Source organism: Phycodurus eques, chromosome 13, assembly GCF_024500275.1.
Source record: "Phycodurus eques isolate BA_2022a chromosome 13, UOR_Pequ_1.1, whole genome shotgun sequence".
NCBI lineage: Eukaryota > Metazoa > Chordata > Actinopteri > Syngnathiformes > Syngnathidae > Phycodurus > Phycodurus eques.
The window spans coordinates 10,333,938-10,350,214 of record NC_084537.1 but is presented as its reverse complement, the minus strand read 5'-3'; the positions used below and the strand labels follow the sequence as shown (position 1 = coordinate 10,350,214).

General features: G+C 40.6%; 2 protein-coding genes and 3 non-coding genes across 6 annotated transcripts; all 5 read left to right on the top strand.

Moving 5' to 3' along the window:
• Positions 1-71: 71 nt before the first annotated feature.
• Positions 72-974, top strand: setd9 (SET domain containing 9). The gene has a single exon (XM_061693798.1). The coding sequence runs from the start codon at positions 118-120 to the stop codon at positions 940-942; it is 825 nt and encodes a 274-aa protein (XP_061549782.1). The 5' UTR covers positions 72-117; the 3' UTR covers positions 943-974.
• Positions 975-2,537: 1,563 nt separating this feature from the next.
• eif4a2 (eukaryotic translation initiation factor 4A2) lies at positions 2,538-10,231 on the top strand. 2 transcript variants are annotated; one of them, XM_061694823.1, is made up of 11 exons: positions 2,538-2,603; positions 4,830-4,875; positions 4,949-5,081; positions 6,107-6,246; positions 6,632-6,800; positions 6,886-6,995; positions 7,502-7,645; positions 7,996-8,133; positions 8,657-8,746; positions 9,311-9,390; positions 9,675-10,231. In XM_061694823.1, the coding sequence occupies exons 1-11, from the start codon at positions 2,575-2,577 to the stop codon at positions 9,679-9,681; spliced, it is 1,086 nt and encodes a 361-aa protein (XP_061550807.1). In that variant the 5' UTR covers positions 2,538-2,574; the 3' UTR covers positions 9,682-10,231. The 2 variants fall into 2 exon arrangements, with proteins under 2 accessions (XP_061550807.1, XP_061550806.1); XM_061694822.1 differs by having other exon boundaries at positions 9,460-10,231.
• Positions 5,124-5,195, top strand: LOC133412175 (small nucleolar RNA SNORD2). Its single transcript, XR_009769749.1, has one exon. It is a non-coding gene; the product is annotated as a small nucleolar RNA SNORD2 (small nucleolar RNA).
• On the top strand, positions 6,483-6,555 carry LOC133412176 (small nucleolar RNA SNORD2). The gene has a single exon (XR_009769750.1). It is a non-coding gene; the product is annotated as a small nucleolar RNA SNORD2 (small nucleolar RNA).
• LOC133412174 (small nucleolar RNA SNORA81) lies at positions 7,693-7,877 on the top strand. Its single transcript, XR_009769748.1, has one exon. It is a non-coding gene; the product is annotated as a small nucleolar RNA SNORA81 (small nucleolar RNA).
• Positions 10,232-16,277: the final 6,046 nt, after the last annotated feature.

Sequence of the window (16,277 nt, the reverse complement as noted above, 5' to 3'; positions counted from 1 at the left end):
TAACCAGGCGCAAGGTTACCTTTATTGCGAAGCACCGTGTCGGAAGTGATTAAGTCATTGTTGCACATAATGCATTTGTCTAAGTCCAAGTGTTTGTAACTTGTACCAAGTCCGTGAATGTTACGAAAAGTATTGGAGAGATTTCGGCTCACGTGGAAGTCATACCGACACCGGTTTCTGCCCTGGATTGTACTTAACATTTCTAAAAATGAGAAAACACTTCGCCAAGTCAAAGGACGTTGTGAGGACAAGCTGGTCCCGGACGAGGAAGTGTCACGGAGCCTTGTGCAGCTCTTCCGAGTTCTCCACAGGGCGAATCGTCGTGTGGAGCTCGGGAACTTCCACAGCCAGGTAGAAAGTGACAACGAGCGGTGTGGACACGATGCCATGTTCCAATCACTTGGATTCTGCATCAAGCGGAAGCCCAGCACGCTTCCTTCTGCAGGAACTGGAGTGTTTGTCACCAGGGGATTGGTACTCAAAGGAGCAACAGTTGCCATGTATCCTGGCACCATCTACCAACCTTATGAGCCTATTCTCCTCCAATCCATCAGAAACCCATTTGTCTTTAGGTGCATTGACGCTGTCTTGGTTGATGGAAATGACAAGGGGATCTCCAAGATGGTGTACAAGTCATGCAGTGGCAGAGACCGAATGGGCCCTTTGGAGACAAGTGATACCAGCTGGCTGACGGGCACTCCGCGGAACCCGCTGGCAGTGGGTCAGTATGTGAACAACTGCTCCAACGAGAGGCCTGCCAACGTGTGCTACCAGGAGTACGACGTTCCTGACACGCTTCCCATCGAGCTTCGCCGCTATCTTCCCAACGTCAACTACAGCCCACACTCGCAAAGACCTCTCCGCTGCGTGGTCCTCATATCGCTCGTAGACATTACAGCAGGAGAGGAGCTATTTGCCAACTACTACACTATTGTACACTAGTGTCAAGATATAGCACGGACCGAAAACGTATCAGTCAGAGCGTGAAAAGTACTGAAAAATAAAGTATGCCTCCACAGCTCTTTCTATGATTATTCCTCTTAACTCAGCTAATGGGACATCTACACTTGCATTGTAATAATACTGTTTGGTACAGAAGCGTCCTCCCAGATTACATGCGTGTTAGATCCATTGAAGACCCTCAATTGACCGTTGGGGTGAATACATGTCACCTGTGGCACGCTAAGGATGCACTGATACCAGTTTTGGGAAAAAATGCTCAAATACTGAAACGTCGATACCACTTTACCAACCTGACGTATGCCTCCCGGGCAGGCGGAGTAGGAGCCATGTAAATCATGTTGGATGCGAAAGAAAACTCTAGCCAAACGGAGTCGGGCTTGAGAAACTTGATGCTTGCCGGACGCTCAGCCGCCGCAACTCGCAGGGTGGATTAATTCTCTTGATGGCACAACTACTGTATACTTGCTCGGGCTGTAACCATACAGTGTCGTAACCGGAAATCGCGATATTCTTCGAAATGGAAGCACTGCGGCAGGGCCGTATCAACTCTCACAGTTTGTGCCTCCAATCCAGATACAGCCATATGAGCTCTTAATTCTATTAATATTATATTAATTCATCCATCCTTCCATTTTCTGCGCCGCTTATCCTCACTAGGGTCGCGGGCAAGCTTATCCCAGCTATCTTCGGGCGAGAGGCGGGGTACACCCTGAACTGGTCGCCAGCCCATCTTCAATCAACCTATCATGCATGTTTTTGGGATGTGGGAGGAAACCAGAGTGAAACCCACGCAGGCACGGGGAGAACATGCACACACAGGCGGGGCTGGGATTTTAACACCCGCCCTCAGAACTGCAAGGCAAATGTGCTAACCAGTCGTCCACCGTGCCGTCTATTATATCAATTAGTTCATTTAAAAAGAAACAAACTGTGTGTCAGAAATCGAGGTACACATCGAATGTTAACGTTGGTGTATCATTACAGCTCTAATACTTGCGTTGTAATGATACAGTTTGGTCCAGAAGTATTACGAAAACTTCATACTGCATCACAATTAATTTTGAAATAAAACAACCCAGGTGTGATTGAAGTGTAGACTTTAAGCCTGAAGAGGCGTCATGAAAACAAACAAATAAATAAATAAATACCAAAAAACAACAAACAAATAACCTAGACACGGTTGTTTCTGCCTTGTCCGGAGATTTAAAATAATTATACAAAATATATATACTTTGTTTAGTCCCTCATAATACAATGGATAGTTTTATTCAACCGCTCCTTTGGCTTTTACGCAATCTCGAGCCACATTTTGGTCCTCTCACGGGCACTATAGCTGCCGCAGCACTCTTTATTACTGCAAAATCCTTCCGCTAATACATGTAGTGAGATAGGATATCGGTTATTTATCTTCATGCGAGGACACAATTTCAACTAAAGGATAGGTATTATATTGTAATAAGATGTGGTGAAATAATATGCATACAATATAGACAATATGTCGGACGATAGCGGGTATTGAGTTCAAAAGGCGAAAGTAGTTCGGCCATATAAAGGCAGCTGACGTCGCCATCAGCGATCTTTCCAGTCGCATGCCGAGCGTGGAGACGTATCATGTCTAACGATTCTGCTGATTACAACAGGTAATTTAAATTAAAAAAAAGACTCACCGATCAAAATGGTTCTTCGAAGCGTATTTAAGTGTTTTTTAAGCTCTATATTTCGTCAAATTCCTTAAGAGCAGCCTCGGACGGAGTCAGACATTGCAATCGGGTAGCTAACGGTTAGCTGCTATACGTTCGAAAACGTGTGCTTTTTAGTGTTCGCTTTAAGAATTGTGCGGATAATTCATTTCTTTCATATATGTATATATAAAGGTAAATAACTTTGCTTGGGTTTCAGTATGATCGGTTCGGGCCACGCAACGACCGAGTTCACTGCAGTACAATTGTCTGCTGCTGACTTTACGGTACAGTAGTAGTCTAGGCCCAACTGGCCGACATGTTGGCTCTGTAATCGAACCGTGGGCTCCATGTTGAAATTTAACTGCATGTATATGACTTAATTAGTGTCTGTCTTTGAAATCCAAGTCCAAACCCGTGCCCCAAACCTGCTCGGTTGCATAAGTGGCACTTTTTTTTTTGGGGGGGGGGGGTGTATATCAACCGACCCTGTGGAATTTACCCGTGACGTTTTTATTATGGTGTCATTGAGGGCGTAAGTATGCCGATCAATGCACACGACGTAGTTTTAATCTCCCCCCCCCCAGTTTCGTTACTATATTAACGTTCATCCAGCACGACTGCGACTTAAGTGAGCAGGCTTCCCAGCACCACGTGGTAGCAGGGGCGGACTTCTTTGGGGGCCCAAGGCAAACCCAGTCATGGGGCCTGCCACATCCGTGCACTGCAAAGATTATAAAGATTGTTTATCATCAGCTAAAAAGTGTGAATTTGACAAAATTCTCCTGCGCTAGATAGTCCTGAAAATTCTGTTTGAGAATTATCTAACAATTGAATAATTGTACTTGTTTTAAGAACATTAATCGTTGGATGTAGTTGGTATAGTTGATAATTTTTACTGTTTTAAAGAATTTTTTTGCAGAATACATTGTACATCCCCCACTAGTCTAAACATGGTGTTCTGATTAATATTGTTTGTGAAAAAGTAATTAAATTGATTCATTCATCCTTCTCAGGCGGCTAGCATATTTGGTAATATCACCCTTTCCTCTTAACCAAAATGAACATTGCACCTACTCTTGCCCTTGCGTTGCGAATGTCACATTACCATACCTGGAAAACAGGTAGTGCACTCCCTGTGTATGCAGCAATAACCACCATAACTATGGGTTTGGCTAGGGTGTTAATTTTGGTCGACAGCAGAGGGGGATATTGCCCAGCATGGCAGCCTCCTGAGATGGATGTAAATTGATGTTTTTATTTTTATTACACAAATCAACTATTACGCAAACTGTTTAAGTGGTGGCACATATGTATTCTTAAAAAAAAAAAAAATAATACACCAGCACCACTCGTGTCACTCGAAACGTCATCTCTACTGCCGCTTCCTTGGCTCACTGCAGTGCAACTACTGCCAAAAGCGTCTGGCCAGTGCTTTTGTCTGTTATGCGCATTTGGGATCACCATGAAAAAGGTTGAAAACTCTGGTAGTTTAATAAAAACTGTTTTCCCCTCGTCCTCTCTCTTTGTTACATTCAACTTTTTTTTTTTGGCCACCCTCTTCCTGAGTCAAATCTGCATATGGGCATAAAATGGAATAATCCATTGCATGAGAAAGGAGGGGGGGGGGGGGAATTTGAAACAATCATCGATTAAGTGTGTGAATTAGGACTAAAATAATTGGTTTAAATAGAAGAGGAGGTCTAGTTTTTATTTTTTATGCAATGTTTGGGGGGGAGGTCTGGAAATATTTTGGCAATTTCCTGGTTGCCTAATGGTAAATCTGCCACTGCATGGTTATACCTTGGTGTGGTGTGATCTTGCACATGTCTAGCTTTAGCTATTAAATGTGCCAACATTCCTCTAGTTGTAGGTTTCTGTGATTCCACAAGTGCAACCAAAAAATAAAATTTTTAATTCTGCTGCAATTAGTACAGTTTAATAATACTAATACATTCATCCCAGAGGTGGCAACTAAGTACAGATACCTGAAACCCCCCCCCCTTTTCCCTCCATGGCCTAGTGGTTGCTCATGTTGAGTTCAGTTGATCTCTTAGTGTGAGGAGCATGCTTCTAGACCTGCTCAATTATGTAAAGTGCCTTGAGACAATTTCTATTATGTATTAGAGCTATAGAAATAAAATTGAATTTAATATTTTTTGTTGTTTTGTTTTTCTCTCTTCACAGCGACCATGTGGGGCCAGATGGAATGGAGCCAGATGGTGTCATCGAGGTACTCACACTTTTCAACCTGTTAATACCGCAAAGTGCCACCACTTTTGTGCTCATTTGAGTTTTGTTTTCAGAGCAACTGGAATGACATTACGGACAACTTTGATGATATGAACCTGAAGGAGACTCTTCTCCGGGGAATTTATGCATATGGTTTTGAGAAGCCTTCAGCCATTCAACAGAGGGCTATTATCCCTTGCATTAAAGGTACAGTAATGCATAAAAAAACCAATTAATTCTGGTATATTTGAGTGAAATGATGCTTTACCATCTTTCGGGACTTACCCATTAATGGGGATACCTTTTTCTCACTGATCACTCCATAGTCACTATTTCCCAACCTTTATTGAGCCAAGGCACATTTTACTTTTGTAGAGGAAAAGTCTCAGCGCACACCAAGCATCACAAAAAAATATTGTTTCCTGGTGGAATCCTATCTCAGGGCCCGACCGACATTTATGGTGCCCCAGGGCCGTGACGCCGGTGTGGCACTGCCACCTATGTACGTATAGACACTGTCCTACTCAGGACAGTACAAATTTCTAAGTCGCTGAAAATAGCCCAAAACTGCATTTTCAGTGTCTGTCTGAAATTCTGTTATCACCAAAACACCCTGTCTAAGATGGGATCTTGTGGTGATGCAAGAAGAAACTGGATAAATGGACACACATTCAGGTTAACCTTAAAATGATAGCCGAACCTAACGTCACTAGCCACGTAGAGTACTTTGCAGGTTGTATGTTAATCTGCCCTCCCGGAGTGTGCTTTAAGATGTTTATTGACCCCCCCCCCCTGTTGGAGTTTACTCTGAAACTAAGCGAACAACAGAAAATTATTACCCTCATTTTATATTTAAATAGACTTTTATTGTTTTATAAATTGTCAGATTAATGCTAACAGTCAATGGAAAGCGATTTGTCAAGAAGTATGGAATTGACCAAATTTAGATGTAGGTTTCTGCCTATATTCTGAAATGATCTTGTCTCCATTTGCTAACAAATGTGCTTTGTGTGAAATCTGGGCCTTACTGGTTGTAACAGTTTTTATTCTGTTGTGTGGATGGACAGGTTAATTCTATTAATAGGTACTTCCTGCCATCTAATTAAATAATTTGATCATTTTCAATGTGCTGTGGTATAGTGGTTGGGAATCAGACTTAAAAGTATTGACAAATGACTGCCTTTATTGTTTGTCGTCTGGCCCTGAATAATTCTGTGCCATTTTGCCATTAGGCTATGATGTCATTGCTCAAGCCCAGTCAGGCACTGGCAAGACGGCCACGTTTGCCATCTCTATCTTGCAGCAGCTGGACATAGAGCAGAAGGAGACTCAGGCTCTGGTCTTGGCTCCCACCAGAGAGCTGGCTCAGCAGGTATGCTGTTCCTGAGGTCATGAATACCTCAGCAGTGTCTCAGACCTAGGCAGCACATTGAGGACACTATTCAGACCCAAAAGGTACCGTTCTTTAAAGACTTGTCTAAATTCTGCAAATGTGAAATTTATACCCCTAAGATTTGGTGTAGTCTCCGTCCATGACTGCACTGGTCTAAAAGGTGATCTGGCTTAACTTCCTTTTTTTCTTTTGGGAATTTGTTGGTGTAAATAACTGGGTGACATGATGGCATACCATTCTTTCGGGACTGACTCTTCATGTTGGGAGCTCTTGACACACCAATCACTCCAGTTTGACTAAGTGTGCTGCAGTTCTGCCGTGTGACTGAGCTGGCGTGCATGTCCTATGCTCTCCCTCTCTTTAGATTCAGAAGGTCATTCTGGCTCTTGGCGACTATATGGGGGCAACCTGCCACGCCTGCATTGGAGGGACCAATCTCCGCAGTGAGATCCAGAAGCTTCAGGCCGAGGCCCCGCACATAGTTGTTGGCACACCGGGTCGAGTGTATGACATGCTCAACAGGAGACATCTGTGTGAGTGTGACTCCTCAAACTTTTTTCTAATGAGCTTGATCGAGGCTGTGGCCAAATGTTCTCATAACGCTGCATTCGTGTATAGCCCCAAAATGCATCAAGATGTTTGTTCTGGATGAAGCTGATGAGATGTTGAGTCGAGGTTTCAAAGATCAGATATATGAGATCTTCCAGAAACTGAGTACAAACATTCAGGTAAGACTCTTTCATAAGAAAGTAAGTCTTACGTCTTGCATTAGGTGTTTGTTTATTGATTCCTTCTCCTTGATGATGGTGACTCACTGTGCCAAAAATTTAAGGTGGTTAAACCTTAATGTCCAGTTGTTGTTAACTCAAACTTGGTCACTTGCAAAAATAACAAAACTTTGCAAATATATGATGTGCTTTTAAGTGATTATTTTCTATACTAATAGTTTAAACACAAATGTGCCACAAACTAATTCTAAAACACTTGGGAAGACACTCATAGCATTTCAAATGTTTACAGTATTTTGTATCTCAGTTTGTGGAATATTTATAATTTCAGCTTTATTAAAATAGGATGAGTTTTTTAGGAAGGAGTTAATTACTTGTTTTTTCACTATACATGGCATGGCTTGGTCCATTTTCCTTGTGAAAAGGGAATTTTGTTTTTGAGTTGCTAGTTAGCCTTTCTTGGTTGCTATGAGGCTAAGATGTGCGTAATTTCTTTTTTTCTCTAGGTTGTGCTGCTATCTGCCACCATGCCTACAGATGTGCTAGAGGTGACTAAGAAGTTCATGCGGGACCCCATCCGCATCCTGGTGAAGAAAGAAGAGCTTACCCTTGAGGGTATTAAGCAGTTCTACATAAATGTGGAGCGGGAGGTGGGTCTGCATTTGGAGGAGAGATTTTTTTAAAATGTTATAAACGCGCCTTCTCTCTAAAGCACCCTGCTCAAACTGCAGAAGCTGAGCCTCCTGGGGCTCAGCCGATGCGGATGTGTAAGCACGGGTACACCAGGGAAGGAGATTAAAGCCACAGTTTCGGAAATGAGGCGTGGAGGGACCTCTTTCTTAATGTCTGCTGTCCATTGTCTCAAGATGCTGTGTTACATCAAGGCTTTTTCGTCAAGGACTTTATTGCGCTTGACCAATTGACTTTGTCGACGTAACTGAAATTTTTTTGGGGGGTTAATTTTATTTATTTATTTTATTTTTTTGTGCGTGTGACTTAGGAGTGGAAGCTGGACACCCTGTGTGACCTCTACGAGACTCTGACTATTACACAGGCTGTGATCTTCCTCAACACTAGAAGAAAAGTGGACTGGCTGACTGAGAAGATGCATTCAAGAGACTTCACAGTTTCTGCCCTGGTAGGATCAGGGACCGTTAAGTCCAGGGGTGGGCAAAGTACGGTCCAGAGGGCCCACATATGGCCCACGGCTTAAATCCCTCATTTCTATCAGGGGTCACCAAACTTCTTGAAACTGGGAGATAACCTCATGGGTATTGAATAATGAGAAGGGCTACGAGTTTGAGACACACTTCAGACATAAAAAATTTGCTCAAATTGCTTATTAATGGTAATCGTCTATGTAAAAACATGTTAATGAGTTCTCACTATAACTCAACAATGGTTTAATAAGGTAGGAAACTGATAAATGCACAATGCTACTTAAAAAAATAAATTCTACTTGTATAACGCTTTGCAATTGTTGTTTCTACAACAATCCTAGAAAATGTCTGTCACTGAGCTATTTTTACAACATCCCTGGGTGACCTTCTGGCCACAGACCGCCTGACCCCTTGAGCTAAAAGGTTTTGCCCACCTGTGCTTTAGTAGTCTTGATGGTGCAGCTGCAACTGAACAGGAACTCTTGATTTTTCTCTCCACAGCATGGTGATATGGACCAGAAGGAGCGTGACGTCATTATGAGGGAGTTTAGGTCTGGCTCAAGCAGAGTGTTGATCACTACTGATCTGCTGGTTAGTATCAAATGGAGCAGTGTTGAAAAGTCTCACGGCACACGACCAAACAAATCTTACAAAAAGTATGAAAAAAGGGAATATTCTTTATTTACTTTGTGAGTTGTGAGCCTGTTTGATTTAAAGACCAACTAGTATTCCGTTGGACTGTATGTATGGATTGATGGACAACCGGTGGGTCACACAATTCTACCTTCTGCCATCTAGTGGAAAAGCATTTATTTGTCACTGGCATAGAATGAACATAAACGCAGAACATTTTTGGACCAATTTTAAGTGAGGTTGATTATTAAAAATGAAAATGATTTGCTGTGGTACAGTGGTTGGGAATCATTGAAATAGATGTTGATGGATGAATAATTGTGTAAATCCCAAAAGTTTAAACGAATTCTGTGGAAGTCTTGCAATGACCCGGCAGTGTGAACTTTTGGGAGATTGGGGCTCGTGCTCCACAATGGCTTCCTCTGACGTAGGAATCTGTTACTTATACACGAGCGACATTCAGGACTTTAACCCTCGAATATGGATTTTATTTTTTTTTTTCATTGCTAATTGTTCTCCAAGGCTCGGGGGATCGATGTGCAACAAGTGTCCCTAGTCATCAACTATGACCTACCTACCAACCGAGAGAACTACATTCACAGGTAAGTTTACTTGGAGGTGGGAGTTGAACATCCTCCTGATGTGAACCCTGACCTTTTGCCCCTGTCCAGAATTGGTCGCGGTGGCCGCTTTGGCAGAAAGGGAGTTGCTATTAACTTTGTTACTGAAGAGGACAAGAGGATTCTGCGCGACATTGAGACATTTTACAATACTACAGTGGAGGAGATGCCCATGAATGTGGCTGACCTCATTTGAGCCTTTTGGTTTTCCTTTATAAAACGCAGTGATAATTGACTGTACACTTTCATTGTGCTTATTATTCCAGGGGGTGAGGGAGCGATGCTAAACCTTGGATCAGAATATTTCCGTCAGGGGATTTGTATGGTAGTCCCTCTTGGACAATTGTAGACTTTGAACCGTCATGGTTTTGGCTGGTTGAAGCTACAAAGCCATGGGGTCTGTAATTGTGGTCCTTTTCAGGCATTTCTTTTCATGTTCTATTATAATGCATGTATTCGATGTGCTCCACCATTTAGTAACCTACCTGTGGACTAAAAGGTATAAGTGCTGTATAAAGTCTGCAAATTCTGTTATGCTAACATGTGCGATGTGTTGTGAGCCTGCTTACCAGGGGTACTTGCCACAGTATTATATATTATAGTAGATTTTATATTTGCTTTTTTGTGAATCTATTTAAATGTATTGTTTTCATCCTTCTTGCTGTCAGGATTTCTCAGTTTGGCCATAGTTTGATGGGGTTTCGCTCATGATAGATTATATTAGCATTTTCAGGTATATACACACACACACCTCCCCTGTACTACTTTTCAGATCTCCTCTCAAATTGTATGAATGTCTTAATAAATGAAAATTGCTGTTAAAGCTACAGTTGTTGTCCTTGAGGTTATAACTCACCGGCGATGCCAGTAACATCACCGACTACTTTCGGCATTCAAATGCGTAATCAAATACTGTAAGCAAAAAAGGGTTCAGACAGTCTTGAGCCGGGATCCAAACCGATGGCCCTCCTGTCATTGGAGGATCCGCTCAACCTACTGAGCCACAGCCACCCGGAACGTAAATAAACAAGCAACGCTGCAACCCGAAAGGACAGTTATACGTTCCAATACTACGTGGTAACACTACGCAATAACGGTTTATAGTTTGCGTACAAAACACTTTTCTCTCTTGTTGGAGAATGTGGCCAATTTAAAAAAAAATAATAATAATAATTTGTAAAAATCTTTAATGTAAAATTAAGGCTATGCATTGTGTAAATATCGTGTAAACTGCAAGTGGCATTTTTTTTCCTCTTGAATACTGCACAATGTACAAGACAGTTACAGAATATAATGAACAGTTTACTTATTTAACCCCCCCCAAAAAAATACAGGCTTGAGACAGTGGTGAGCCCAGCTGTATTTTAGCCTACCCTATGAATTAGTCCTCTAATTAATTTGAAACGAATAGATATTTTCGTGTTTTGTTTTTATGAAAAATTTTCTGTGGTGATACCACCAGCATTGGCATTGATTTAAAAATAAACCGTGAAAATCGGTTGAGAAATTGGCAAATTATGAATTAATTGCAATGTCCATGTATTTACCTTGGACGAGAACATCGACCTTTCCAACCTGGCCGCTACGTCGTCACGTCTGTTAGCCGGGCTGCTACAGCGCAGGTTTCCAACTGTGTTAACGCTAATGACCAAGTAATGCTTGATTTACAACACTAACAAAATCTATGAAATGCCGCCGCCTCTATGTACTCGACGGGCTTGTAATGCGTAGCTATTAGCTAGTAAGCTAATTAAGCACTTGGCGCTATCACTAACTAATTGAATAGCAAAGAGTTTTTGCCCAGTGTACCTGATATGATATGAAATGTCTCCGTGAAGTATCTTGTGCCAAAATAGGGTGTGTTCCTACGTGTTTTGGTTTTTGGAAGCGTATGGGGCAAACAAAAAAAAAATTGACATGGCCTGCAAAAAGTCAAAATCTTACCAAGAATATTTTATTTCTAGTCAAAAGTAATTCAGATTAGACGCGTCACGTAAAAAAAAAAAAAAAGTCAGTGTTAAAAAAAAAATAATTACTCCACTGGCAAACTTTTCGTCTACTTATTTCAAGTAAACAGCTTGAAACAAGTGGAAAATTATCTAAAAAAATATATATTTTTTTTAAGATTTTGAGTTTTTGCAGTGTGGTGTTTATTTTCAGTTTAAAAAAAAAAACGCTGGCACCATCAGGCGGCTTTCATTTCCATAAGTACGTGTGTTAAAACTAGTTAAATGCTAGTTGACACTTCATGAAACACTTAGCAAATGTCTGCTTTTCAATAGATAGATATAGGCTTTTTATTTTTTTTCTAAAGTCAGCAAGGTGCAGGTGAGACTTAAAAAAACATTGCGTGATAGTTTGTCTTCATTTTTGTTTTTGTGTAATTGTTCTACTGTAAATAGTAGATTTCCAACAGAGTTATCTATTACTCAAATTAAATCAAAAGGTGACCTTATAAACAACTTATTTCTTCCTTAATAGACCTAGAGAATAGCCAAAATATTTTTAATATTCCTTTTCTTTGAAGTACTCATTGTATTCATCCATCCATCTATTTTCTGAGCCGCTTCTCCTCACTGGGGTCGCGGGCGTGCTGGAGCCTATCCCAGCTATCATCGGGCAGGAGGCGGGGTACACCCTGAACTGGTTGCCAGCCAATCGCAGAGCACATACAAACAAACAACCATTCACATTCACACCTACGGGCAATTTAGAGTCTCCAATTAATGCATGTTTTTGGGATGTGGGAGGAAACCGGAGTGCCCAGAGAAAACTGGTCGCGGTTAATCTGACCTGCCTTGTTTAATTATTGAAAACAGTTTTTTATTTTCAAATTGTGTTTATTGGAAAATCCCAGAAAGCAAAAAAGGCAACTTTATATCTTGAGCACTTTATATAAAAAAAAAAAAACAAACAAAAAAAAACACAGCTGTAACAAAGTGTTGTACATAAGGATCAAACATAAAACAAATAAGATGAAAAAAATTTGTTCTTTTCCAATTAAAATATATTTCTCTATAAACAAGTCCTGCAGCTCCTCCATTGTGGTCTCAAGCGGTATGTTGGTGGTCTCAAGGTGTTTGCAATTGTGTTACCGACTCCCCAGAGGAGGGAGTGAAGATTAGCTTCTTTCACAATGGCATTCCGGCCCCCCTCTTGGTCCCTTATGGCACTGCCAGGTCAATATACAGTGTTTAACATACCATGTCAATTAAAAAAAGAGGATTATTATAATACATTAAATGAGAAATTATTAAAAAAATCTCCAGGGGAATGCTAAATCAATGCAACAGATATATTACATGAAGAGCCATGATGAAGTATCTATGAGGGATTATTGACAGAAATACAGTGGGTACGGAAAGTTTTCAGACCCCCTTAAATTTTTCACTCTTTGTTATAGTGCAGCCATTTGTTAAAATCATTTAAGTTCATTTTTTTCCTCATTAATGGACACACAGCACCCCATATTGACAGAAAAAAACATAATTGTTGAGATTTCTGCTGATTTATTAAAAAAGAAAAACTGAAATATCACACAGCCATAAATATTCAGACCCTTTGCTGTGACACTCATATTTAACCTCCATAATCCTTAAATGGAAGACATTTGGGATGACCAGAACCCTTCCTAGAGCTGGCCAAACTGAGCAATCGCAATTCCTAGAGCTGGTCGTCCGGCCAAACTGAGCAATGGGGGAGAAGAGCCTTGGTGAGAGAGGTAAAGAAGAACCCAAAGATCACTGTGGCTGAGCACCAGAGATGAAGTCAGGAGATGGGAGAATGTTCTAGAAAGTCAACCATCACTGCAGCCCTCCACCAGTCAGGGCTTTATGGCAGAGGGGAACGACGGAAGCCTCTCCTCAGTGCAAGACACATGAAAGCTCGCATGGACTTTGCTAAAAAAAAACACATCAAGGACTCCAAGATGGTGAGAAATAAGATTCTCTGGTCTGATGAGACCAAGATAGAACCTTTTGACCTTAATTCTAAATGGCATGTGTGGAGAAAGGTGCAGCTCATCACCTGTCCAATACAGTCCCAACAGTGAAGCATGGTGTTGGCAGCATCATGCTGTGGGGGTGTTTTTCAGCTGCAGGGAGGACTGGTTGCAATCGGAGGAAAGATGAATGCGGCCAAGTACAGGGATATCCTGGATGAAAACCTTCTCCAGGGTGCTCAAGACCTCAGACTGGTTCACCGTCCAACAAGACAATGACCTGAAGCACACAGCTAAAATAACGAAGGAGTGTTTCAGAACAACTCCGTGTCTGTTCTTGAATGGCCCAGCCAGAGCCCTGACTTAAACCCAATTGATCATCTCTGGAAAGACCAGAAAATGGCTGTCCACCAACGTTCACCATCCAACCTGACAGAACTGGAGAGGATCTGCAAGGAGGAATGGCAGAGGATCCCCAAATCTCGGTGTGAAAAACTAATTCCCCAAAAGACTCATGGCTGTATTAGCTCAAAAGGGTGCTTCTACTAAATACTGAGCAAAGGATCTGAATACTTACAGCTGTGTGATATTTCAGTTTTTCTTTTTTAATAAATCTGCAAAAAATTCAACAATTCCGTTTTGTTTCTGTCAATATGGGGTGCTGTGTGTATATTAATGTGGAACAAATTAACTTAAATGATTTTAGCAAATGGCTGCAATATAAAAAAAAAAAAAAAGAGTACAAAAAATAAGGTGGTCTGAATACTTTCCGTACCCACTGGAACTTGCTGCCCTCTAATGAGTTTACAGAAGTGCAAACACACTGGTCACCTACACAGATTAGTTGAAGTTGATATTCTGCTTTTTAATAAAGGCTAATTTTGGATTGAAACTGAATTGTAAACATTTAGTGTGTTTGTACTCTGCGATGGTGGTAAACTGTAATGCATCATACTAATTTGCAAAATTAGATTTAGGTTGTTAGGAATTAGTTTTCATGTTTTTAATGAATGTACACATTCTGCTATTTGTCAAATCAAACAACTCATTAAATAGAAAAGTTGGCCCTTTCATGACAATTTGTTTTATTTCAGTCCACAAACTGCTTGGATTATCAGTCAAATTCGGCATTTTCCTTCTCTGTGTGGAATTTTATACAAAGCCATGCAGATATTTTTGGACGCATTAGATTGTTGATCCTTTGGATTCATAATCAGGAACACAAAAGTCACTCAAGTCACTTCTGCTTTGCAGTCAGTCATTTAAGAAGTCATTTTAGTTGACTTCAGTCAAGAAACAGCACCTGTATCCAAGAAAATATCTAATTAAGTCCTCAGCTTCTTCAAAATGTTTATATTTTTAGCAGGCAGGATGAGTGATTGAGAAACATTTGAAGTCAGATGGATGTGGTTAATTGCCCAATTTGTCTCACTTCTGTCAAGATTTAAAATGAACAGACCAGAGCTCGGTAACAGAGTTCATGTCAGTCATGTGAGTAATTAGTCACCTTGTTCAAATACTTCATTGCGGTACTGCAGTGGATTTTTCAGGAATTTATTTTTCTGAAAACTTTTTTTTTTTACTTTTACTCCTTACTTTTGAACACAAATATCTCTACTTTCTACGCCTTACTTTGTCAAAAAAAGGCCTGTTGCTTTGTTCAACCTCAGCAGACAAGACGAAAAAGACATAACTGAGAGGTAAAGTCAACTGCATTTGAGCTCTCGATTGATATAGATCTCCGGGCTTCTAAGACAGAAGAAAACAGGGACAGAAGTGACACGGACAAACGTCAACCAGGGAGTATTAACGACGACAGCAATATATTCGGGGAAACAAGTTATCTCCCATCCATTAGGGTTGTAACGATACTGTATCAAAACCCAAAATCACGATAGTCTTAAAACACGGACCTGTCTCATCTTTGAAATTGTAAAACTGCGACACGCCTTCCAACTCCCAGAGTTTGTGTGTTCAATCCACGGTGCTACCAAACTCAATTCATATCTGTATTATTTTAAAGAGGAAAATCAAACACAAGGCTAGATTGACTAAACATTTCTTCAGCAAGCCTCTCCCAACTGGTTTAGGTGTGTTTTTGTACGTTTAATACTGATAGAGCGATATGAATCAAATCTTAACTTTGGTGTATCGTTACAGCCCTACCATCCATGGCCTTATTTACAAGCATTGTTTGATTTGGTTGGCTACTAGAGGTATTCATGGCAAATGCATTGTGTCTTATGTCAGCCTAAAACCCGCCATCTTCTTTCGTTGAATAATTCTACGGCTAATGTAAAAAACACATACAGGTAAGGTGTATTTTTTTTTCCAGTTGTAATAATTAGCGAATTAGGCATTTTTGAATTTTATTTTATTTTTGTCAATTCACAATGATAGCAAAGCTATGGGAACATCTTGTTTTGATAGCATGAAAGCCTATGCTTGTTCTTGGTTTAGGAAAGAAAAAATGAATCGTGGCAAGCTATCAAAACAGATATTGTATATAATTGACAGTAAAAAGGATGTTTTACTTTTGCACTTAAGTCAACTTCAGAGTCTTCAGATCTTTTACTTAAGGGAGTCAAATCACTAAAGTACTTCTACTTATACCAGAGTATCTGTACTTCTATTTAAGTACAGAGTCTGAGTACTTTTGTCACCTCTGATTGACTGAAAGGACTGATGTTATACAGTGGTATCTTGACTTATGAATTTAATTCGTTACTCAATTTACTTGCTTATCCAATCAATATTCCCCATTGAAATGATTCCATTAATCCTTTCCAACCCCCACCCCCAAAACCGCCACCATTTTTAATGTGATTGGAATAAAGAAACATAGGACAGTATTGTATACAAATTTATTTAAAAGAGAATGTCAAAAGAAAAACTGGTTTTAAAAAGCGTAATTCCTGCAGATTGGGAC

Excerpts from the sequence above, each read along its gene's own strand:
- setd9 (XM_061693798.1), top strand. The coding sequence starts at position 118 with ATGTTACGAAAAGTATTGGAGAGATTTCGGCTCACGTGGAAGTCATAC.
- eif4a2 (XM_061694822.1), top strand. The coding sequence starts at position 2,575 with ATGTCTAACGATTCTGCTGATTACAACAG. Across the intron at positions 6,801-6,885 it reads GCTCAACAGGAGACATCTGT|CCCCAAAATGCATCAAGATG; the intron begins GTGAGTGTGACT and ends ATTCGTGTATAG. Across the intron at positions 9,391-9,459 it reads CGAGAGAACTACATTCACAG|AATTGGTCGCGGTGGCCGCT; the intron begins GTAAGTTTACTT and ends GCCCCTGTCCAG.